The sequence below is a fragment of the Planococcus citri genome, chromosome 1, assembly GCF_950023065.1.
Source record: "Planococcus citri chromosome 1, ihPlaCitr1.1, whole genome shotgun sequence".
NCBI classification, from domain to species: Eukaryota; Metazoa; Arthropoda; class Insecta; order Hemiptera; family Pseudococcidae; genus Planococcus; species Planococcus citri.
The window spans coordinates 53,020,164-53,042,594 of NC_088677.1; the positions used below are offsets into that span (position 1 = coordinate 53,020,164).

Below are 22,431 nucleotides of genomic sequence, written 5' to 3' on the forward strand. Positions count from 1 at the left end.
CCTCAAATATCAAAAAAATACCTACCTATGTAGAAAATCAATTAAATCTGCTCAAATTATGTTTTTTTTTTTTTTTGAGCAGAATCTTCCTGAATAACCCAGTTATTGTTATACGTACCTAATTTCAACACAAAGTAAAGGAACCACTCTTCCTTTACAATTTTCGAAATCTTACATATTTTTCTAAAGCGAAAAAAAAATGGCGGAGTTCATTTACGAGCTGAAATAAGAATCAATTAAGTTTTCAAAACGTTTTCATTGGTATGTTTACATTTACGATGATCTGCCTTATTATTACGAACAAATGTACTTTTTCCCTCAACAATACAACTCTTGGGTTCCACAGATTGATGATTATACTGGTACAATATGGCGCGATTATTCATATCCATACCTCTGATTTGTTGATATTCTTCAGCTGTAACGTATTTAGTCTTAATGTGCGTCTTAACGGTATCGGAAAAAGTAACCTGTCTTTCTTTAGGAGGAACTACTTGAGGAGTTTTTTGTACCGTAGCAGCTGCATCTTGAGATTCATCTGAACTGGAATCATCGGCAGATTTTTTCACAGGTGTTGCTGACGTCGAAGGTTGTACAGAGTTAACCCCTGTCGGTTTATTTTTGACCGTGGGCTCTTCTTGAGCGACTGGTTCGAGTTGAGGAGTATTTTGAGATGCTTTTCGCTCAGACGTAGATTTTTTAATTTCGATCTTCGCGTTTCGAAATGTTTGATTTTTTATACGACCAGAATCGGCGGATTTGGAACGTCTTATGCACCATAGCTTTCTTTTAAACCAACGATAAAAAGAATTCTTCTTGCGTTGATCGGACGGTACGTCGCTGACGCTGATTTGATCGGCGCTTTCGAAAAGGCCTGATTCTGTCGATGAAACTGAAAGTTGGTGTTCGTTAGAGTCACCGGCTTGCGTATCCGTTGATGAGTTTTCGATACGTCTATCTGTGGCAGTTGAGTCTTTGGAAAACGGTATCGAGGCGGGTACATAGTTCATTTTTGTTGCGCTCGCGAAAAGAAGAATTTCATGACTATATTAATACCCCTAGATAGATATGTTTTTGGAGGCTTTTTAATTACCATAGTATTGGAAAATGGCTAGTGCTTGTATCAGTTTCTTTCGAGTGTTGTCGGAGGGTTCGCACTGAACATTGTCAATTTTGGTTGCAGGTAAGGTAGTTCACAGCAGGGTAGGTACTTCATTACTAATCGAAGTGTTCAATTTATAAATAGGTAGGTACATATATACGCATACGTTCAACTTTCAATTTTATTAGAAAGTACAGTTATGGCTTTTATTGAAAGTCTGGAATTCCCAAAATATGGGCTGGAGGCTCCTGAATAGCTTGAAACCAGTTCCAGTAGACTCAGCAGATTGAAATTGAGACATTGATTGAGTAATACGTATATTTATGTAGTCTTCCAACTTAATTTGGTAAAATGCGGTAAATTTTTAAAAATCTGCTAGAGGTTCCACAACTATGTACTCAAGATGGTTCGAAACTTTTTTCACTCGATTCCGGAAAGGGGTGTCAAATATGGGGTACCTACCTATACCTACCAAATTCTATATTTTAAAATCAGTTTTGTAAAATTTTGATTTTTTCCCTTTTTTAGCCCAAATTTGATTTTTAAGAACTCCTTGAAGATCGAAGATGCCTTTAAAAGCAGCTGAATTTTTATGGATGGTTCAAAAAATTTTTACCAGTTGGGTGGAGAATTTTTATTTTAAAAAGGAAAAATTTTAATTTTAATAGCATGGCACAAGTGTAAGATTGGTGATCACTTCCACACTGTGGAAGATTTTTGAAATGTGATAATGAGGGGAAAGGAGGTGGTTTTTTATGCAAAATTTACCAAAATATCTACGTTTTGAAGGGCTTATAAACTGATTCACTGCCAGATAATAAATTAAAAAATAGGCATTCTCAAGTATCTGTCCCACGCGCAAAACCATTTCACACAAATTGGACGATACCAATGGTCTGATAAAAAAGAATTGTCACGAACTTTCGATTAAATGAGCTCACGCGAATACGCTAATAAATCGTTAATTTTTGATTAATGATATGACCATCATACAGACTATACCTACCTAAGTACGTACCTACAATAATTCGATACCGCAAGGCACAAAGCAATAGGTAGCTATTCCGAACTATTCAGTTGCTCAAACGAATTGGCTATAAAATACGTGAAATTTCGCACGAAGAAGTAAAAATGGACACCATATCACGAAGAATACGATTTCCGAGAATTTTTTTTGGTTCACGACCGAGTAGCTCAGAAGTTGATTTGACAAAAGATAATATCAATGAAAAAGCATCAAAGGCATTGGAATGGAAAATGGATTACACAGAGAAACCTCAAGTGTATCATATGACTATTAGCTTGGTGTTCGATATATTGAGATTAATGGGTAGAGCTCCATTCTACAGAGACTCAACAGGTAACTACAACTTTATAAATATAGATTGGAGAGTACCTATAGTACCTACCTAAGTTAAATCATACATATCTAAGTGAGAGATTTCAATTTCAGGCAAAATGGAATATAAATTCTGCTCAGCAATAATGTTGTACTCGGTGGTAATCTACCTATTGGTTGGAGTATCTTCGTTGTTTTCTCTCATAGATTTATTTTCCGATAAAAAGACTTCGTTTAATAGTCAAGTTGATGGTGCTTTGACATCATTCATGATAGCTCCTCAATTAATCACACCTGTCTTATCTTGGATTCAGATGCGAAGTCACCAAGAATATCTAGATAAATGGGTCGTTTTTCAAGTAGGTACCTATTTCGCAGACACCATGCATACCTTCAAAATTGACTTGGTATTACCTGCATTCATTATTTACAGGAAAAATACGAACAAGTTACAATGAATAATTTTCCAAGAGTTAAATTCAGTGTGGTGAAAATGTGTTTATTCGTTTTCTCTTTCGTCTTGATGATAGTTCTGATAATACCGCATTATTTAATCGACAACCTTCGCTGGTATCATTTCCCAGGGTATTTATTCAACGTTGTTGGCACATTATGCCATTTTGTTTATTGGAAACTGACATCTTCTATGATAACAATAATTTCTAAAAAATTTCACGAGAATTTTCGCAAAGTAAGAAAACGAATTTCTATTAATTTTCCAATTTAGGAAGGATCATTAAAAATTGACGCGAATTTCAGGAAGTAGTTAATGCCAAAGGATACACCGCTAAAATAGAAGATTATCGTCTTCTTTGGATGACGCTGAGTCAACTGATACAGAATTGTGGATCTAGCAGTTGCGGCATCGTTTCTGTATTCATCATTACGAATATGATTTATTTGGTTTGCATTATTTATAACACAGGATTCGATAGCTTGGAACACTACAAGTCGTCAAATTTTCATTCCATTATTGCTGCTGTCTTGGTAACAATATTTTGGTGGGTCATTTTAATGACCTATTGTGAAGCTGGATACAAGATGACCGAAAGTGTAAGTTCAAACGTTTCTAAAAATGATCAATTTACATAAAAATTAACTGATTTTTGTTACAGAGTATGCAAGGGATATTACATAGCATTTTAGAAATTAAAAATCATAACATTCTGTCCTACGAAGATGAATTACACGTAAGCATCTTCTGCCTCATTTTGAAACATTTCAACCTAAAAATAATACAAATTTCAATATAATTTTCAGGTCAACATATTTCTGCATACATTAAAGCAATACTCATCCGAAGCTACAGTCTCAGATTACTTTGTCATCAACAGATCACTTTTTGGAAGCGTGAGTATACACCTATTCAATACTCATAAAATAAATTCAAGGTAAAGTTACTCAAAATACATACTTTTCCTTGCAGATTATCACCGCTTTAGTAACATACGTCATTGTAATGATACAATTCCACGTAAATAATGTCTCATCGACAGCGCAATTACCCGCAAATAACGTTTCAGCGCCACTATCACAGGGACCAGCACCGACAACACCATCAAATAAAGACAACGATACTACACTATATGACTACACAGCAGAATAAATATCCTTATTTCACACAATGAACATTTATTATGAATAAATGTTTAAATGAAAAAAAAATCGTCATGTTGCGGATCCATAATACGATTAGGTACATAGAGATAGTCAATTAGCGAAAAAATATAAATACACAAATCGAAAAAGGAAAAAAGGCGAATTAAATAAAACGACATGGCGAAGAAAAAAAATATAAACAATAGATACATTGATTACAAATGTCACAGATATATGGTAAATTCTTTTACATACAATGATACGAAAATATGTAACTAAGCATATAAATATACCTTATCATCACAAAAATTCACTTTTTAAAAAAAATCATAAGTAATTAGCTTTAAGCGTAATCGACCATTTGCTTGTGGTAAAATAATAAGTACCTGTAAATAAAAATATAAGTTGTTCAACTGAAATTAAATGTACCTACGAAATTATGAAATGATTCATTTACCCTTCACTTTGTAATACATCTAATAAATTCGCTTTTGAGATTATTTCGTCGTTGCATTGGTACCAGGTATCTTCATGAAGACGGATATAAGAAGTGTAATGGCCAGCATCAATAGAACCGTGATGATTAACAACGGAAAATAAATTATATTTAGATATTTCGTTTTTTCTGTGAAAAAAATCAATCGATCAATCAATCAATCAATCAATCAATCAAAAACAAAAAAATCTTGAAGTATTTCGGCTTGAAAATGCTCACCCATTCGGAATATACGAAACGGATATGCCGTTAGTTTTTCGATTTGTTTCCGCGTTTCTGTATTCGGTGGTGAAAGGACCCATGTTCAATTCTTCCGGGAATTGTACAGGTGTTGAGATTTTCTTATGGAATCGATTGGAATGTTCAAAACGCTACAAGTTCATCAAAATGATTAAAAATACCTAATCTAATCGATTTTTTTTTCAAAGTATAACGTACTTTTAGATGGAAACATATAACAATAGGTAATTTATTAACAGTCAACTGCTTGGTTGATTCCTGCTGAATGTTGCATTTACTGCATTCTATTTTAACGGTCGATCCTAGATGTTCAGCTCTAGTAAATTGTTCCAAACAATCAACTAACGATAGAATAGGAATTTGAGAATCTCCTGGATTACTCGTATAACTATCTAAATGTGCACCGCTAATATTCAAAGAAATTTCAGTAAATTGTTCGACTTTCGTTGAAACGCTCCTGAAACCGTAACGAAGATTACAACAGCGAAATGGGTAATTATTAGTGTAATTTATAAACTATCACCTGCAAGATTGACAAACAACATCGGATTGGAGAAGTCCTGCGAATACTTTGTGAACGATACACGAGCATTTGACGTTATTTGACGTCGATGAATTTAGGTCACTATTAGCTGTGCAATGTTTATGGAGTATATTCAACATAGTCATGAAAAATTCGTGAGCATCTTGTTGCTCATAACCAGCCAGATGTTCGGCATTTTTCCATATCAATGCTAATAATCGATGTAACAATAACGTTTCAGTTTTTCCCGAATAAAACTAGAATAAACAGATCATATAATTAATATATGTTGAACTTGGAGAAATTTAGTCTGAAGACGATCTGTTCGGCTCACTTCTTGATATAAAGTATACACTTCGCAAACCAAACACTTGGATGAACCACCTTCGAAACTGCACAGGCTATGTTTCTCAGCAAAGAAGTAATCTCGAAGAACCGGAGTATGCATCAATGTTTGTATAATACAATTCATAAAACACGTATTGCCCAAATTCAATAATCCTCGTAATCCTGCAAACACAACGTACAAATAATAGACGAAAAAAGTAATTTATTTGATCAAACTCGTAGATTATGTTGCTTACCAACGGTACAATAGCTGTGTATATACTGTCTATCGGGATGCTCTTGAGCCTCTTTCATAATATCGACTAATTTTTGGAACTTCATTCTCAAAGTGTGTAAACTAAAACTTGGCATTAAATTACGTTGAACTTTATCCAGTATATCATCGTGATATATGTAAGAATCACATTTGAAACATTTGACGAATCCGAATTTCAGTTGAACGCCTAAAATAATACATTCGCATGAGCACTTTTTCAGACAAAATGGTTGGACTAGAATGATATGAATTACGAGTACCTAAAGAATGGCCTGAATGTTTAACATGTTCTTCCATGTGATTAGAATGACATCCAAAAAATATGCAATGAAGACACGCGTGTAAATGGATTCCGGTGTATTTGCATTCGAAACATGTGCATATCTGAAATCAGTGACATTACACAAATTGAATATAGAAATTAGATAAAAATCATACGCTGATTATGATTACTGTACCTGTTTTACTTTTCTTTTTGGTCCGATGAAATTACTCACAACAAGTTCATAGAATTCTAATCCATTTGTCTTGACGTAGTTGTCATAATGAGAGCAATTCGACACCATCGTTGTAATCTATTCACAAACAACAAACCAAAATTTAACTAAAAAATGTAAGAACTTTTAACCACATCGAAAGTTATTCATATCACAGAGTTCAAATTTGAATACAATGAAGTTGAAGATGGATTATATAGGTGGTTATCATCGTTATTTACCTGTTCATTTACGCATGTTCCAGCAATTTATAAAATATTATATTGAAACTTGTAAGACTGTTTCAGAGTCTACTTCGAAGATCCGCAAACTTCGTATCATTAATGACTGATAGTGGGTTTCATTGTTAATTTTCTATCCTCCGCATTGTTACAAAATATGAAATGAAGCCGGTTCACTGACTAAGGCTCTATATAAAGTGGGTGAGCGCATCGGCCATTTTGTTCCCTGAGTGATAACGGACTAGTAAGTATGCATACAATTTCTCATGTAAAAAATACAATTTTTTCGATAGTTCGCGAGTCCGGGTGAACTTACGTGTAGTCTCAAATTAAAGACAATGAAATTCCCTATCGATCAATGTTAAATTTTGATCATTTCATGAAAAAATAACGACTTGTGAATACTTCTTTTTACTGATTTCTGCATACTACATACGTCGTCTTTAAACTAAAAATACTCGAAATTTTCAGTGGACACATGACGTATTGGCTTAAACACATTACAAGTAGACAACCAACAAACCAAAAAAAAAAAAAAAAAAAGGTATTTTAATACAGCAAAATGTTCGTAAGTTTATCCTCTTTAAAATGAGCTATTACCGAAAGCTCTACATGCAACCGTTCAAAAGTTTTCGAAGTTTTAAGTTACGAAAACAAGCTGCTGATGGTAAGTACTGAACATTGAACTAATATTACTCGAAATTTTTAGTGGACACATTGGTATTTTATACATCAAAATGTTCGTAATTTTATCCTCTTTAAAATGATTGTTTACCGAAAGCTCTACCTTCAACCGTTCAAAAGTTTTTTAAGTTCAAAGTTGCGGAAAGTGGTCAAATTGTCTTATCACTGTTATCAGTCAGGCACTTAGTTTTGATCAGTATTTCACTTTCCGAAACTTTGATCTTCAAGATCTTTTGAACGATGAGAGGTAGAACTTTCGTTATAATCTCATTTTAAAGACGATAAAATTACGAACATTTTGCTGTATTAAAATACCAATGTGTCCACTAAAAATTTCGAGTAATATTAGTTCAATGTTCAGTACTTACCATCAGCAGCTTGTTTTCGTAACTTAAAACTTCGAAAACTTTTGAACGGTTGCATGTAGAGCTTTCGGTAATAGCTCATTTTAAAGAGGATAAACTTACGAACATTTTGCTGTCTTAAAATACCTATGTGTCCACTGAAAATTTTGAGTATTTTTAGTTTAAAGATGACGTACGTGGTATGCAAAAATCAGTAAAATAGAAGTATTCATAAAATCGTTATTTTTACGCGAAATGATCAGAATTTAACATCAATCGATAGGGAATTTTATTGTCATTAATTTAAGACTGCATAATAGTTCACCCAAACTCGAGAACAATTTAAAAAATTGAATTTTTTACATGAGAAATTGTATGAATAATTACTGGTTCGTTATCACTTCAGGGAACAAAATGGTGGATGCGCTCACCTGGTTTATATAGAGCCCTACACTGACTTCTATCTGTCTACTTCTTCTATCAAACGATTTTCCGATCAGCTGATAAAATTTTTTTGTTGATATTTGATAAATCGATGTTGCTAGTTGCTATGCTATTTCAGCCATTGGATTTGGCAACGTTGCCGGTAACGCGCTAACCTATCGTATGCCGCAAATTTTAAAATCGTCCAATCGTGTGCAATTTGTGGTACAGGAGCATTACAGGAGACAGGAGTACACCAATCAAAAAATAAAATACTTCAAAAATATTAATTATTTTTTTTTAATTTTTTATTTAATATTAATATCAATCAATTTTCAATTATTCATTTATTTCAAATTTTTCAATTTTCGAAATTTAAAAATTTAATATTTTATACTTTTGAAGTTTTGATAATTCCTAAAAAGTAAAAAGTTTCACGTTTTACGACTTCACGAGAATTTTCGCAGAGTAACTACTAACTAACCATCTACTAACTGTAACTACTAACAACTATGTAAGTAACCTACATACCTAAACGAATTTTTATTAATTTTCCAATAAACGAGGAATTATTGAAATGAAAATTAAAGTGAATTTCAAGAAGTAATTAATGCCAATTGCCAAAGGATAATTTTTATAATCAGTAAGACAAAAAACTTCAACTTCTGAGCTTGGCTTTAAAAAAAAAATCAACTTGAATAGTAAACTATAAATACAATAAATATGTGACCGGGCAGCTACGACAAAATCGACCGTTTCGACAAAAACAAGCTCCCCAGATAATTACGTTTAAAATGAACTTTCAGGGTTCAAAGATCAGATTTAAAAAAAAAACATTTTTATGAAATTTAGGCTTTAGTCGAAATGGTCGATTTTTTTGTCAGAGCGGGTCACATTTAAGACTACCGATTCTATAGGTAGATATGCAAAGTTTGTTTCAGCACTCATTTTTTAAAACTTTGTTACTCGTAGATGTAGATAAGTGAAACGATCGTGTACTTATAGAATTCAAGTTGGAGAAGTTCTTACCTGTGATTATTACCATCTTTACGACTTTACTACATACGGTACATTTCAAGTAGGATAGATGCTATCGGTAGTAAGTACCTAGTTCAAAATTCGAATTTGGTTAAAATGAGAAACAAATTGATTTTTGTGGACGTAATTGATAGTACCTGATTAATTTTATTCGGGAAAAAAATTTATAGGTCTCAACATTGACTTATGCATTTGGCAAAGATATTGACTGGAGCAGATCTTTCTTTCACAATACCTACTTGAATCAAACGCATACGCGCATAGCAAAAAGAGTTTTCACGTCTTGATAAAATTCAATGACCGTTTGCTTTTTCGGAACATACCCACACATTAATAATATAGGCATAGGCAATAAGAATAAGATCATGTACGAACAAATGCTCAACATTTATTCGTGAAAAATATGAATTAAATTATCTATCTAGCATATAAAATAATAAATGAAAAATGAATGAATGAATGAATAAATAAATAAATAAATAAATAAATAAATAAATAAATAAATAAATAAATAAATAAGTGAATGAATAAATAAATAAATAAATAAATAAAGAGATAAATAAATAAATAAATAAATAAATAAATGAATAAATAAATAAATAAATAAATAAATAGGTAAGTATATGTAGGTGAATAAAAATGAATAAACAAATAAAATAAGTATAAAAATAAGGCCATGAAGTAAACAAAAAAATACGAATAAAAAAATGAGGGGAAGCCGATTTTTAAAAAAAGTAAAATAATTGAAAGCGGTTCTAACAGGATATTACAAAATTTGAAAAAGCATAAGAGTGAAAATTAATTAAAATTTACTTGAATACGGGTGTAAAATATGTATCTATGTATCGAAATTGAAAAATACCTACATTAACAACAGATTAAAACGGGCAAAAAAAATGACTAAAAAATATCGTATAAAATTATTTTTAAGAAAATATAATGAACGAAGAAATTTACAAAAAAAAAAAAAAAAAACAATTTAAATCAGTAATGGAAGAACTAAGATGTTGGAATAAGTAGGTACCTAAGAATAATTAAATCTATAAAAATAATTTTAAAAAGGCGGACATATTAGGATACTAAACATGGGGGGGGGAATCACGCAATGATTGAATAAATCCCCCACAAAATCATTGAAGCATCGGTAATGAGTATTGGATCAAAATGAGCTGAAAAGTAGCTCCGAAATATTTTAAACTCGCTAAAGCTCTTCATCTCCGGGTCGTAGTAGTGGCGGATATATACGCGGTTGTATTATTGGCATTCCTGGCGATGGCGGAGGTGATGGTCGTCTACAAATTGCAATTATCATAAGAATCAGTGCACTGAACACACAGGCGAGCAAATTACTTATAGCAAATCTTGACCTTTTATAATAAATATAAAGTAAAGGCAGCTCAGCGAATGGATGAGAATTAGGCGGCGGTGAACTCGAACATTTATCCAACAGTAATGCCCGATTTCTGAACACGAAATTAGGTTGATCAGTTCCATTGACTTCAACGTCGCCAAATGGATTATTCCGGAAAACCTGTACACACACTTCGTATATATCTTCCGTCGTTGCATTATCGATGGGTGCTTTCTTTAAAGTCTCATTTAATTTGTCGATGAAACTGTCGTATTTGATAATTGGCAGCTTATCAGATGTTCTAAGTCCGTTATTCTCGCAATTATTTATAAAAGCATCTTTTAAACTTATTCTGCAATAAGACCTCACTACATTTTCATTTAAAAAGTGAGCTTTTCGTTTCTCTATACAATTCTCTGGGAACGTAGTGTTCTTGTCTTCAGAGATGCATCTCGGACGATCAAGATTGAATTGAATTTTAGGAAAGACATTGTCTCCCCATGGCCATACATTATGCTTAAAAGCTATGATATCGGCGCATTGGATAACGAAGATGACGATTAAGAAGATATAACATGCTTCAAAGCACTGTAAACGCAGGTTTTCATTACTTGCGGCGGCTCGATTTTGTGCAGCAGCAGCGTCTTGATTTTGTGCAGCAACAGCGTCTTGATTTTGTGCAGCAGCAGCGTCTTGATTTTGTGCAGCAGGAGCGTCTTGATTTTGTGCAGCAGCAGCGTCTTGATTTTGTGCAGCAGCAGCGTCTTGATTTTGTGCAGCAGGAGCACCTTGATTTTCTTCGTTACCACCTTGGAGATTATCAACATTCACATTTCTAAGTGGGATATTCTCTCTATTATTATTACGGAACCTGTTACTCCATTCACCCGGGGTTACTATATCGGGCCGATTTAATGCCGATAGGCTGCTTGAGTAGGTTCGTCTACTGCTTCCAGATGAAGAAACTGGCATTGGCACTGGCAAGCTACGACGAGATACTGGTGGCGGCGGACCTATATCCGACGAAAGGGTTTCACTTGTATCGGTATCGTCCGGAAAACCATCAACCATCGTGAATTTTTCCCAGGTCCTATTCGTCAACAAATAATCACGATTTGGTGCTTAAAAATGATATCTATCTCATTAGGTACGAATATTGATCGAAGTTCGATTAATTATTACATAAACCAGAAACACTTACTTTTTTCGATCGAAGAAATAACACGAGTACCAATTTCAATTCGGTTTTAAAACAAATTATAATGCAAAGTACAACGAAACATTCAACCAAAGTTGGGCAAACAACAGTTCACTTTCAAGACGTACCTATTAGTAAAATCGCCAAATTGTAAATAAACGCAATTTATTACGCGTCGTTTCTTCATTCAGTTTTGAATCTACAAGTAAAAGGCGGAAAACTTTTATCAAAAAGTGTTGCCATAATATTAGATTAAAAATCGTTGTACCACTTCCCATCACATCTTTCATTACTCAAATTCACCAATAATAATCATGAAACAGATTCATCCATACCAACATCAGATAAAATTTCTAGTCATGTTGTATCTAGGCTAGAATACCAACAAAAATCGAAATGCGTATTGCGATTTGCGATTTGCGTGTATTGTTTTGTCGGTGAAATTCAAGTTACTTCCCTCTCCTCTCCCTCAATCTGTTTCATTGTTGAATGTTACTTCAGCAAGCTATATTGAAGCCTGACCACGGACAATGTAGAGACGTGAACATACGTGAAATATTCATTTTCACAAGTTTCTCGCTTTAAAATTATCACCTAGTGACTTTACGACACCTATTCTTCCAATCAATATTCAAATTCTGACTCAATTTTACCTGTTATCCTATTTTTTTTTTCATTCTACATCAGTTTTATTATTATCTACCTACTTAATATTTTTTTTTTAAATTTGAAAACCATTCAAAACGTCACCCATTCATTTTTTACGAAGGATACTATGCCACCGACGCACCAATACAAACATTGCAATAATGATTTACCCCCTCCGTCCCACCGCCTTTCAATTTAGCAAAGTTCTTCAGTTACCTACCTGTACCTATGTATGTACCTATACGAGTAAGTATTCAATTCATAATAAACAAAACAATACCAAAGTATTAGAATAAAAAAACGACTATAAGATAGTAAAAATATAAGGAAATCACACAGTAATAGCATAATACATAGGTACAGGTATACGATACAGACAGATGAAGTAATCGAAGTCGAAGCACTATGAATAAGTGAAAATGAGCTAAGAAGAAACTGTGAGATATTGTACAATTCACAAATGGTACATAGGTAGGTACTTATTCTTCTGACGATCTATTTTCTTGAAATTTCTACTACTTAGTAGTAATTCTAGTCCTATACTGATTCTGGCGATGACTCTGCATTTTCGGAAATTCTATTCGTATATCGAATATGTATACCTACATGAAAATGTCCATAAACAGAAACGATAGGTACACTTCCGACCACAGGAAAATATCAAAGAACCATTGCTCTCCTATCAAAAAAAAAGATAAGCATCTTGGCGAATATATGAGAACCTCGCGATGGTAAACTCGAACACGCTTTCATCAGTTAAGCCCGATTTCTATAGGTAAAATCGTGAGGAAAAAGCTTCCTCTGAATAGCGTCTTGATTGCCAGTAGGCCTAACTTCGACATCACTGAGTGGATTATTCTGAAAAACTCGTACACACACATTGACTGTTGATCGAATACGGTTGCATTATTGATCGATTTATATCTCCAAAAATCATCATCAATTCGCTGAAGAAACGTTTACCATCGATAATTGGCACATTATCCATTGTTCTTTTATTAGTTTCGTTTCGTCTACAAACAGATTCAAAGACACACCTCGGACGAGGAGATTAAAATTAATTTTTGGAAAGGTACCTAGGGTAATTCAAGAATCTGAAATTGTCAGATTGTGAATGAATGTAATTCAATGAATATGATATACGGATCGAATTTATTCTCCAAGTTCTGAATTGCCCAGAAAAAAGGCGAAACGAAACATGTTTAGGTAGGTACCTATCAAAGTTAACACGACTGATAGTGACTTGATTGAATCAAAAATATCCGTTGGTTAGAGAGAAGGGGAAGTCCCAAAGCAGCTTTGTGAAATCTATTTTACTGGATACACGTTTCGATTTGTTATTAAAATGCAACTTACCTACCTCTTTACCCTGATCTTTCACATCATCACATCTTACTGTGTTGTTTCAGCAAAGCTATTGAGACGTGAAGTCTGAAAGTAATAATGATAATACAAATAACTTACTGTCTTCAAAATCATATTATCAATTATTGGAAGTAGAGAAAATTTCAAATTTATTATACACTTTATTTTCGAAAAATGAATTTGCGGTCAAAATTTCTCTTTGAAAATTTTCAACTGTTTGCTCGAAAGTGGCCATTTTAAAATTGCTAAATGTTTTTTAAGCTTTTCAACATTTCGTACGTACCTACATATGTACACTCTCCCTACATACCTACCTACCTACTTAACACGATTTTCTAGATAAGTTTCATTTCTGAATAACCCATGTATAACCAATTCTCGTGCTGTTTTACATGTTTATTGTTTACTAACCTGTGCTTCGGCAGTATAAATTCAATACGATTAAAAAAATAAAATGCATTTCCTACAAAATTTCATGTCAGTTTATTATGCAGTTCGTATGTACAATACAGGTCAACTTGTGACTACAAAACAAGGTGGGAATAGTCAACGAGTATTCGTCAATGAGATAATTTCAAAAAAAGAAAAAAGTAGGTAATGCTAGGTATCATAATATCTTACATCAAATTAGTTTGTAATTTAAGCACATGAAAAAAATGAAACTACAATGAACCCTAGATAAACTGCACAAGCAATAGGTGAAAAATTATTGAACGAAAAAGACAGTAAGTATACGAAAGTTATTTACCACAAGATCAATAAATTAGGTATGCGAATCATGGTTAAAAAATAAAATAACACAGATGGACCATACGTCAGTAAAATTAGTAGATACATATCTAAACGATATTTTTACTATGGGTTAGCTTCTTGAGCAACTCGGCAGAATTGCTGAATTTCGCTTATTACCTTGCACGGCCATTTATAGTTTCTCCCTAACGCTCTGAGAATTCCAATGATGACGTGAACTAGACAAGACATCAGAACAGAAATCAATACATTACTAAGCCAGTGCGATTTGTAGCTGCAATACGTCATCAAGTCATCGTGCATGTAAAGAAATCCATCATCACCGACGGGATGAACTAAATCACGATTAGAACTCCTGAAGTGAATTTTACATAATTGAATCAACTTGGTGGCATTCTTTATATCAAATTTGTGAATGCGGATTAAATCATTGAGAATTGTATGATTTTTAATTTCTGGATATTGTCCATGGAATTTAGTGGCGATATTGAATTTATCTTGTAAGCCATCGTTACAACCTTCGTTCAGAATAATCGAATGTAAAACGTTTACAAATTTGTCTACGCGTTCTTGGGTAAAAAAATCAGTTTCGTTCGGATATATACAAGATACTTTGTCCAAATCGTAAGTAGAATGATTACTACACACAAAAATCTTTAAATCCCATACAGGAAATTTAGCTAGGCCCTCAGTCCATATTAACCAGAACCAAATCAAGCCAATGAACACAGCACCAAGAAGCCAATATCCTCTTGGTCCTCCAATACAAAGTTTACAACAATCGATGTCTTCGTTTGCCGGCGGCGGTTTGGTTGGAGCCCGCAAATGCTCGATGCAACAACAAATAACCTCGCGACACCATCTACCACATTGGTTACAACACTGTGATTCCGCAGCAGCATCGTTTTGATGATTTGGATCATTTACTCGATCATCTCGACGTATTCGCTCATCTTGACCATTGTTATTTCTTGAATTATCCTCATGTTGCTCGCCGCGTGGTGGAGCATCGTTTCTTGGATTATTAGCGCATAAGCCTGAAGATCCCGGCCGAATACCATCCCCGGCGATGTTCATGTCAGACTGTTGAATTACTTCGTAAGAATTTTGTTCGGGTAGAATTTCTTCTAGCGCAGTTTTTTCACTTGATTCCTTCGAAGGAGATGGCGGATTTAAATTGGACGGTTTATCATTCGAATCCGACACAGTGAATATTTCTGATGTCTTCTGTTTTAAAAAAGAACAACGCGAAACAACGATTTAGAGAGATTTAAAAATTTCGATACACTTGGCAATAAAAAGTGAATTTGTAAACGAATAAATGAGAAAAAGTGGTACTTACGTGATGACGAGAACAATTTGTCAATTACAAATAAGCGCGAAGAACTCTCATATGGTTATGACGCAGATTTAGTCTCGTAGAGAAAATAGATATCGAAGTACGTAATAATTAAAGATTGATCATGAAAAAAACTGAACCAAATCTTTACCTACTCTTTTATCTAGTACATAGTTGTCAAAACAACAATACCTCAGTAAGGCCAGACTGCACTCGTATATCACTGCTGTAATCGCACAACGTACTAACAGAAAGCTTCAACTCAATGTTCACTTTCCACCACTAAAATTACCCTGCTTCACCGTTGAAGCGTAGACATTTTTCGAATTAGATAATATTTTCAGATTCGAATATTCCCTTCGATATGTTAGATAGGTACCTATTTTTCTTTCAGTAAACGATACAATTATTCGTATGATCATATTCGGTGGGTAGGCAGGCACCTGCTTATGTAGAATGGAGATTTTTTTTACTTGTTTATTCAAAAATTGAAAAAATTATTTTTGTTAAGGAAATAAAATTTCAAAATATATGCATAGAAAACGCTACCCAATAAATTTTAATAAAATTTCAAAAAAAACATAGGTAGGTAAGTGAGTACTGTCATTAATAAAAATTCAAATTCAAATACATATTTTTATTGTACAGTTTGTGCCCTCCGGCCTCGCGCAATGTTTTACTCATAATTATGTATAGTGTGGGTTTGTTTCAAAAAATTCCTGCACATGTGTAAGTACTTAGAAAGCATTGATCTCTAATATCCGTCCTTTTGGCCTTGTTTTAAAAGTTCGAATAGAATTTTGATTTTTAATTTTGGGGAATAAAGCGTTAAAGATTTTTACTGCCATGGTACATACCTATATCAACCTCCTGAATCTATTGCAATTAATTTCTAGCCAATCTCGTGCCTTCAGCAAAAGATGAATTTTCTCCAACAATTTCAAATCGTTTCAGAAGGCGTTGAAATTCATTTCGCTAGCTGAAAATGCACCTAATCCTATCATAAGTTCGACATTCTATTTCGATTAGAGCAAGTGAATCACAAATCCGAAGTGACGAATGGAAATTCGTAGGTATCTACTCTAGATGACCGTCCGAATTGATTTACGACATTTTCAAGCTGATCTGGAGCCTCCAGTAAAAGTTGACTTTTTTCCAGCAATTCAAAATAGGTACTTCAGAAGATGATTGCAACAATTTTGATGATTGAAAATTTAATCCTGTTATATGTAATTTCGCTAATCTGAATCGATTGAGGCGGTTGAATTGCAAAACTGAGATGACTAGTTGAAAAGCGTAAGCATTTTTTACAAGTTGAAAAAATCCAAAATTGTCAATTTATGCAACAAATTTCTCAAAACTTTTTGTACCCCCGGAAGTAGACCCTCTTCCCCCCCCCCCCCAACATGGCATGACTCAAGGATACATTTTTACGAAATCAAAAAAATAAAGGTCCAGGAGATGGAATTACGTAATTGTTATTGGGGCAGTAAATTGTGAGCAATTTGAAATAATTGCAGGAGAAAGTCGACTTGTGCTGGAAACTTCAGATCGATCTGAAAATGGTTGCAATCAATTCGTAGAGTAAATTTTATACCTCAGAAAATTTTTTGATAAATTTAAAGCAAAATTAACGATTTTTGAATTTAAGATTTTTCAACTGGTACATTTTATTTTAATTTAACTCATCACTTTGGACTTTTAGCACAAGCTGGCAGAAACAGACATCTAGGTAGAGGTACCTATCTACCTACTTGAACTCGTGCCAGTGAAACAGAAAACTACGCAGGTATTGGAGTATCCTACCTAGGTACCTACCTACATAAAATTGAGCCATTTGATTGTTACCAGAATATCTACCTTGAACTATAATTCGGGATTTAATGGCGATAAATCAGATTTTTCTAAAAAAATTATAATATTGAGAAACTGAGAATTAAACACACAAAAAAATACGTGTCTATACAATAATTAGATACCATTTATTTATTACAAAATTTACGAAGATAGGTATATTTAAATAGGTAACTAATTTACTATTTACGTAGGTAATTAATAATTATAAAATGCCGATTGAAAACATCTCAATTACATATATAATACGTATGTATAGGTACATAAACATATGTACTTTTTGCTTGGAATTTGAAATCCAATCCAACGCCGCAAGGCGCAAACGCAAAAGCGCAAACCGCCAAAGTTTTGTTCAAGTTTTGTGATAATATTCTACCGGGTGCTCAATTGATTCTGACTACATAAACCATACATAAACCTTAAAATTCCAGAGAATACGCGTCGAGTCGTCGGGACATCCGGTAGTTCATTATGGCGCCAATTTTTCACAACAAAACAAACATTTGTTACTGATAAGGTGATACACAAACAGAACATTCAGTGATCTTTTAATTTAATATTTCTTTCATTTTCATTTTAGTGTGATTTAAGTTAATTTATAAACACCACCATGTCCAAAATAAGACACAGAAATTTCGACTACGATCCAAAGCTGTTTTTACGCTGTCACTCTAAAACTGACCGGGATTATGCGGATATTAAAACTCAGGTAAGCTCACATGAGTTGAATTCTTACGTTTTGCACAGTTGTAATTTTTTATACATATCTCTTAAAACTGTTCGAAGGTTTGGCAAGCGAGTTTTGAGCCATCGAAATCTTCCAAATTAGTCGCCACGTGCGGTGGAAATAAAATTTGTATAATTGATGTTAGATCACAAGAGGTCGATCAAAGATATACAGCTGATACCAAGTAACGTATATTTTCAAAAATTACCATAAGCCCTCGCCCTTTCTTTACACATTACTCTTCAATTTCTCCTTTTGCAGAGAAATTTTCTATACTTTATCATGGGGTAAATTGAAACACGAACTTCTGGAAGAAGATGGATCAATTTTAGCCGCTGGCGGCGTTCGAAATATTATATATTTCATGTTTCCTGCTCGTGAAATTCTACTGACTCAGTATCCCATCAAAGTATCCAAACCGGCTTCCACTCATATTAGTTGTTTGTTATTTCATCCGTCGGATGAAAATATATTATTTTGTGAGTAGCTCATTATCCTTCGCAATCCATTACTTCGAGTATTTTTCCGGTAATTTTGTAACTTTAAATTGTTACAGGTGCTTTCAATAATGGAGAAATTCTAATTCTACGCTTGAGTATCAATGAAGATTTGATGTTGATCATCACTGAAATTAACAAGATTACTTGTTTCTATGAAATATTCAGCCTGTCGTATTGTTCGAGTCTAAATTTACTCCTAGCTGCTTCGGATAATGGTTTGCTCGGGTGGTTTGTCGATAACTGCGATGAAGAGATGTGAGTAGATTATTTCAACGACGCCAACCAAGAAGACCATCATAATGAATCATAGCTGATTTTTTTTCTCATTTCTAGCTTGACAGGAGATATTTTAAGATTTCGTTTACCTGAAAAAGAAGGTGATCCCCAATCCACCGGATTTGATTTAGTTGATTCTGTGGAAAAAATAAATGATAAATTGATCGCGGTGAAATGTGCGCTACACGGATACATCTACATTTGCAGTTTGGATAATATAAAAAATCTCGCGAGAGATTCTCAGTGTATAGGTCTACAACCAAATTATAATTTAAATTGGAGCAAAACGGATAATTATTTCATGGGAATCAGTGTAAATTATGGTGAGTGTTGGATTCGCAAAAAACTGTTCAAAATTGACGCCTCTCTCTAACATTTGCTTCGTATTTTCAGAAAAAGGTCTTCTCACTTGTGGCGATGATCAAGGAGCCATTTGGATCTATGATATTGAAATGTTGAAGAAGAAGGAGGAACTGCCTAAAAAACCTCTACCCATAATGCCTGCCAGGACCATTCAATGGCCTGTTGTAAACGATAAATATGTCGCGAAATCTAGAAAACTCGATTTAGACGTTTACGATATTGTGATAGCCAAAGCAGCTATACACCCAAAGGGTAAATACATAGTCGCTGTAACTAATAATAATACCGTTTGTATCTGGAAATTGACGAGTAATAATAAATGAGTTTTCACTTTGATATTTTATTGTAACGCCGACATTTTCAATATATTACGAACATAGAAGCAATAACTTGGCAAAATTCTAGAAAACATTAATATAAAAACTAGTTCAAAACTGCACCGGTATAAAAAAAAGTATTGGTAACATTAGGTTGAAAAAACTTCTCGGTCTTCAGGAAGTCTATAAGAAAGGCCTAAATGTTGAAAAATGCTCTCTTCGTTTGGAGTTTGGATCTGGTGTTTTCTAAGTATTTCTTTGTCCTATAAATGCACAAGTTTTAGAAGGTACAAGTGTCAGCGTGTATACGTTAACAGAATCTGATTCTTACTTGATGAATAATTCTGTACAGACCGTGCTCGGATAAATGCATATTCTTCTTTGAAGCGTATAACCTAATAGCTCGGTTGAACAAACCAGAGCCTGTATAGTGCATTATTGCAGTAGCTGATTCATTTTCTGGCACAAGAAATACATCCAATCTTCTATTCTACAAAATGAAAATAATTCATAAATATTAATGTTGATGAACATAACCGAATTGATAGTGAAATGAAATTCAAATTTACTTTGGCGTTTTCTCGCGGTAGCTTGCATAATCCTAAATATTTTCTAGGTTCTTCACTGTTGTCTGTACCAATTAGATCATCAACAATGAAACCTATAAAATGAAACGATTTTAATATGGATAAAAATGATACCTTATCAAAACTGTACTCGACAAATGAAATTAATACACGCACACCTGTTGATTTTAAATTGGTAATTATCTTTGGCAACACAGCATCATATTTAATGTGATCCTTTTTAATAACTAGAACGTCAACATCGCCACAGATCTGCTTTCCTCTACGAAATGATCCACATGGAATAACTTTTAAATTAGGACACACCCTCATACATGCTTCGGTAACCTAAGAGACATTTTGTTTTGTAAAAATATGATCTACAAAATATGCAAATAGAACGATAGATGGAGAGAATACAAACAATTTTAACGATTTCGGCCACTTCCTCCCGAGGTATTTTCTCTTGAATATCGTTGTAATACTTTAATCCAATTTTTTGCTGTTGATTTAAATTTCCCTTGGTTTCTAAATCTTCAAACGTCCTTAATCCCTTTTGATACCAAAGCTCCGCAGTAGTTGGTCCAGCTCCCCATATTTTACCAAACATGTCCAAAATTTTAGTTTTTTCATCTGTGTACAATTCACGAGCTTTCGTTAAATACCCGTTTTCGAGAATTTCGGCGATTTTATCGACCATTTTGGCGCTTATATTTGGTAATCCTTTGACATCCTAAAATGAAACGTCAATATTAAAATTTGGACGTTTAAAAGAGGAATGAAAACTCACATACTTACATTGATATTCGTTATTTCTCGTTTGCACGATTTGATAGATTGAATAGCTTTTTCATATCCTAATGTTCGCCATTTATCTCTTCGAGCACGGTAACTATCAGCTAACTTCTGGAATTCGTTTAATATTACTTCATTTGGGCAGTGATCAATTTGTGGAACATCAAAATTTATAGTTTTCGATACCGACATCTGAAAATTAAGAACGGGATTAGATACCTACGTATTACTTGAAAAGAATTCATAGAGAATATGTAGTGAAAATTTACCCCAGGATATACTTCAATCCTTCGTTTTTTGGCAGGAGATTCTTGACATTCATCATTCAATTCATTTTTTACCAACGTTATCTTTTTAAATTCGAAATTATCCGTATTCAAAAATTGTTTTTCTTTCAAACATCGACTTAACCATAAGGTACCGATAATTTTGCAATTCAAGCTCTCTGGCAATAAATTCGTAGCTTTCAAAGCGTTGATAACTTGACTAGGGTTGTTTAACAGACCATCTTCTACTATTATATGAGTGGGTGGTGTCTTCAGAGGTTCAGAAGTGATCTTGCCACCAAAAGCAAGTATTTTATCTTCAAATAATTTGATACGTTTTTTCAATAACCCGCTGGGTAGAATATAAATGATACAAGATTGGAAAATATTCGTAGACATTCCGATGCCTTGGCTGATGAAATAAACGGAGTCTACTCACAAGGAACAGTATTTATGCTCAGCATAATTCAAAAACGAATGAAAAATATCATATGGAACTGAAAGTTTCGGTATCGAAGTATGCATGATATAGTCAATTCCATTGAGCAACCAATAAGCAGATTTGGCGAAGAGCTGATTGAATATCGTACTCTGGGAGACGACTTTAATGTATTGACATTTCAAATTATCGTATTTTTGTCAAATCACAAGATTTTCAGCACAAAAATGATACAAGTATCAACTTGAGAAATAAAATTATCACAGTTTTGAGATTTTGATTTAGATTTTGAATTGAAAATATTGAAAATTTTTTGTAACTGATTAACTGATAAGAACTGAAAAAAATTATTTTTGGAATTTTGTTTACAACGGGTTTGAGCAGCAGTTTTAAATTTCAGCCAATCAGAGCGTAGCATTGGATAGCATTGACCAATCAGAAAGCATTAGGCACAAAGGTTACTTTTTTTGCAAAACAAAAGATAAAAGAAAAATTTTTGATGACGAAATTTTCAAAATTTTGATATCAGTAAAAATTTGCGCGAAATTTACTTACTTCACTTTTGCG

General features: G+C 33.5%; 6 protein-coding genes across 7 annotated transcripts; 2 read left to right on the plus strand and 4 right to left on the minus strand.

Annotated features, from left to right (window-relative positions):
- Positions 1 to 2,054: 2,054 nt before the first annotated feature.
- Positions 2,055 to 4,540, plus strand: LOC135832691 (gustatory and odorant receptor 63a-like). The gene is made up of 7 exons (XM_065346094.1): positions 2,055 to 2,462; positions 2,556 to 2,800; positions 2,875 to 3,132; positions 3,201 to 3,494; positions 3,557 to 3,631; positions 3,702 to 3,791; positions 3,868 to 4,540. The coding sequence occupies exons 1-7, from the start codon at positions 2,234 to 2,236 to the stop codon at positions 4,045 to 4,047; spliced, it is 1,371 nt and encodes a 456-aa protein (XP_065202166.1). The 5' UTR covers positions 2,055 to 2,233; the 3' UTR covers positions 4,048 to 4,540.
- not (non-stop) lies at positions 4,329 to 6,893 on the minus strand. Its single transcript, XM_065346093.1, has 10 exons — positions 6,622 to 6,893; positions 6,362 to 6,478; positions 6,164 to 6,287; positions 5,884 to 6,090; positions 5,634 to 5,809; positions 5,300 to 5,556; positions 4,975 to 5,233; positions 4,756 to 4,907; positions 4,498 to 4,665; positions 4,329 to 4,426 (listed from the first exon to the last, which is right to left on the minus strand). Exons 2-10 carry the CDS (start codon positions 6,467 to 6,469, stop codon positions 4,384 to 4,386), a joined length of 1,494 nt encoding a protein of 497 aa, XP_065202165.1. The 5' UTR covers positions 6,470 to 6,478; positions 6,622 to 6,893; the 3' UTR covers positions 4,329 to 4,383.
- A 2,589-nt stretch (positions 6,894 to 9,482) lies between these two features.
- On the minus strand, positions 9,483 to 12,018 carry LOC135832692 (uncharacterized). Of its 2 annotated transcripts, XM_065346096.1 has the most exons (3): positions 11,663 to 12,018; positions 10,478 to 11,551; positions 9,483 to 10,402 (listed from the first exon to the last, which is right to left on the minus strand). In XM_065346096.1, exons 2-3 carry the CDS (start codon positions 11,530 to 11,532, stop codon positions 10,312 to 10,314), a joined length of 1,146 nt encoding a protein of 381 aa, XP_065202168.1. In that variant the 5' UTR covers positions 11,533 to 11,551; positions 11,663 to 12,018; the 3' UTR covers positions 9,483 to 10,311. The 2 variants fall into 2 exon arrangements, with proteins under 2 accessions (XP_065202168.1, XP_065202167.1); XM_065346095.1 differs by having other exon boundaries at positions 9,483 to 11,551; positions 11,663 to 12,015.
- A 2,125-nt stretch (positions 12,019 to 14,143) lies between these two features.
- On the minus strand, positions 14,144 to 16,047 carry LOC135832693 (uncharacterized). The gene is made up of 2 exons (XM_065346097.1): positions 15,765 to 16,047; positions 14,144 to 15,649 (listed from the first exon to the last, which is right to left on the minus strand). The coding sequence occupies exon 2, from the start codon at positions 15,497 to 15,499 to the stop codon at positions 14,528 to 14,530; it is 972 nt and encodes a 323-aa protein (XP_065202169.1). The 5' UTR covers positions 15,500 to 15,649; positions 15,765 to 16,047; the 3' UTR covers positions 14,144 to 14,527.
- Positions 16,048 to 17,945: 1,898 nt separating this feature from the next.
- On the plus strand, positions 17,946 to 19,817 carry LOC135832698 (leucine-rich repeat and WD repeat-containing protein 1-like). Its single transcript, XM_065346116.1, has 6 exons — positions 17,946 to 18,324; positions 18,402 to 18,526; positions 18,604 to 18,821; positions 18,899 to 19,097; positions 19,176 to 19,441; positions 19,512 to 19,817. Exons 1-6 carry the CDS (start codon positions 18,226 to 18,228, stop codon positions 19,802 to 19,804), a joined length of 1,200 nt encoding a protein of 399 aa, XP_065202188.1. The 5' UTR covers positions 17,946 to 18,225; the 3' UTR covers positions 19,805 to 19,817.
- On the minus strand, positions 19,806 to 22,188 carry LOC135832697 (DNA polymerase lambda-like). Its single transcript, XM_065346115.1, has 7 exons — positions 21,429 to 22,188; positions 21,163 to 21,351; positions 20,789 to 21,097; positions 20,544 to 20,712; positions 20,368 to 20,459; positions 20,130 to 20,288; positions 19,806 to 20,061 (listed from the first exon to the last, which is right to left on the minus strand). The coding sequence occupies exons 1-7, from the start codon at positions 21,822 to 21,824 to the stop codon at positions 19,948 to 19,950; spliced, it is 1,428 nt and encodes a 475-aa protein (XP_065202187.1). The 5' UTR covers positions 21,825 to 22,188; the 3' UTR covers positions 19,806 to 19,947.
- Between the last annotated feature and the right edge of the window lie 243 nt (positions 22,189 to 22,431).

Coding starts and splice junctions, on each gene's coding strand:
- LOC135832691 (XM_065346094.1), top strand. CDS start 2,234: ATGGACACCATATCACGAAGAATACGATTTCCGAGAATTTTTTTTGGT. Junction 2,463..2,555: donor ATTCTACAGAGACTCAACAG/GTAACTACAACT, acceptor TTTCAATTTCAG/GCAAAATGGAATATAAATTC. Junction 3,495..3,556: donor GATACAAGATGACCGAAAGT/GTAAGTTCAAAC, acceptor TTTTTGTTACAG/AGTATGCAAGGGATATTACA.
- not (XM_065346093.1), bottom strand. CDS start 6,469: ATGGTGTCGAATTGCTCTCATTATGACAACTACGTCAAGACAAATGGA. Junction 5,557..5,633: donor TGTATACTTTATATCAAGAA/GTGAGCCGAACA, acceptor TGTTTATTCTAG/TTTTATTCGGGAAAAACTGA. Junction 4,427..4,497: donor GATGTATTACAAAGTGAAGG/GTAAATGAATCA, acceptor TTTTATTTACAG/GTACTTATTATTTTACCACA.
- LOC135832692 (XM_065346095.1), bottom strand. CDS start 11,532: ATGGTTGATGGTTTTCCGGACGATACCGATACAAGTGAAACCCTTTCG.
- LOC135832693 (XM_065346097.1), bottom strand. CDS start 15,499: ATGAACATCGCCGGGGATGGTATTCGGCCGGGATCTTCAGGCTTATGC.
- LOC135832698 (XM_065346116.1), top strand. CDS start 18,226: ATGTCCAAAATAAGACACAGAAATTTCGACTACGATCCAAAGCTGTTT. Junction 18,325..18,401: donor ATGCGGATATTAAAACTCAG/GTAAGCTCACAT, acceptor AACTGTTCGAAG/GTTTGGCAAGCGAGTTTTGA. Junction 18,527..18,603: donor AGATATACAGCTGATACCAA/GTAACGTATATT, acceptor CTCCTTTTGCAG/AGAAATTTTCTATACTTTAT.
- LOC135832697 (XM_065346115.1), bottom strand. CDS start 21,824: ATGTCTACGAATATTTTCCAATCTTGTATCATTTATATTCTACCCAGC. Junction 20,289..20,367: donor TACCGCGAGAAAACGCCAAA/GTAAATTTGAAT, acceptor TTCATTTTGTAG/AATAGAAGATTGGATGTATT. Junction 20,062..20,129: donor TGTACAGAATTATTCATCAA/GTAAGAATCAGA, acceptor GTGCATTTATAG/GACAAAGAAATACTTAGAAA.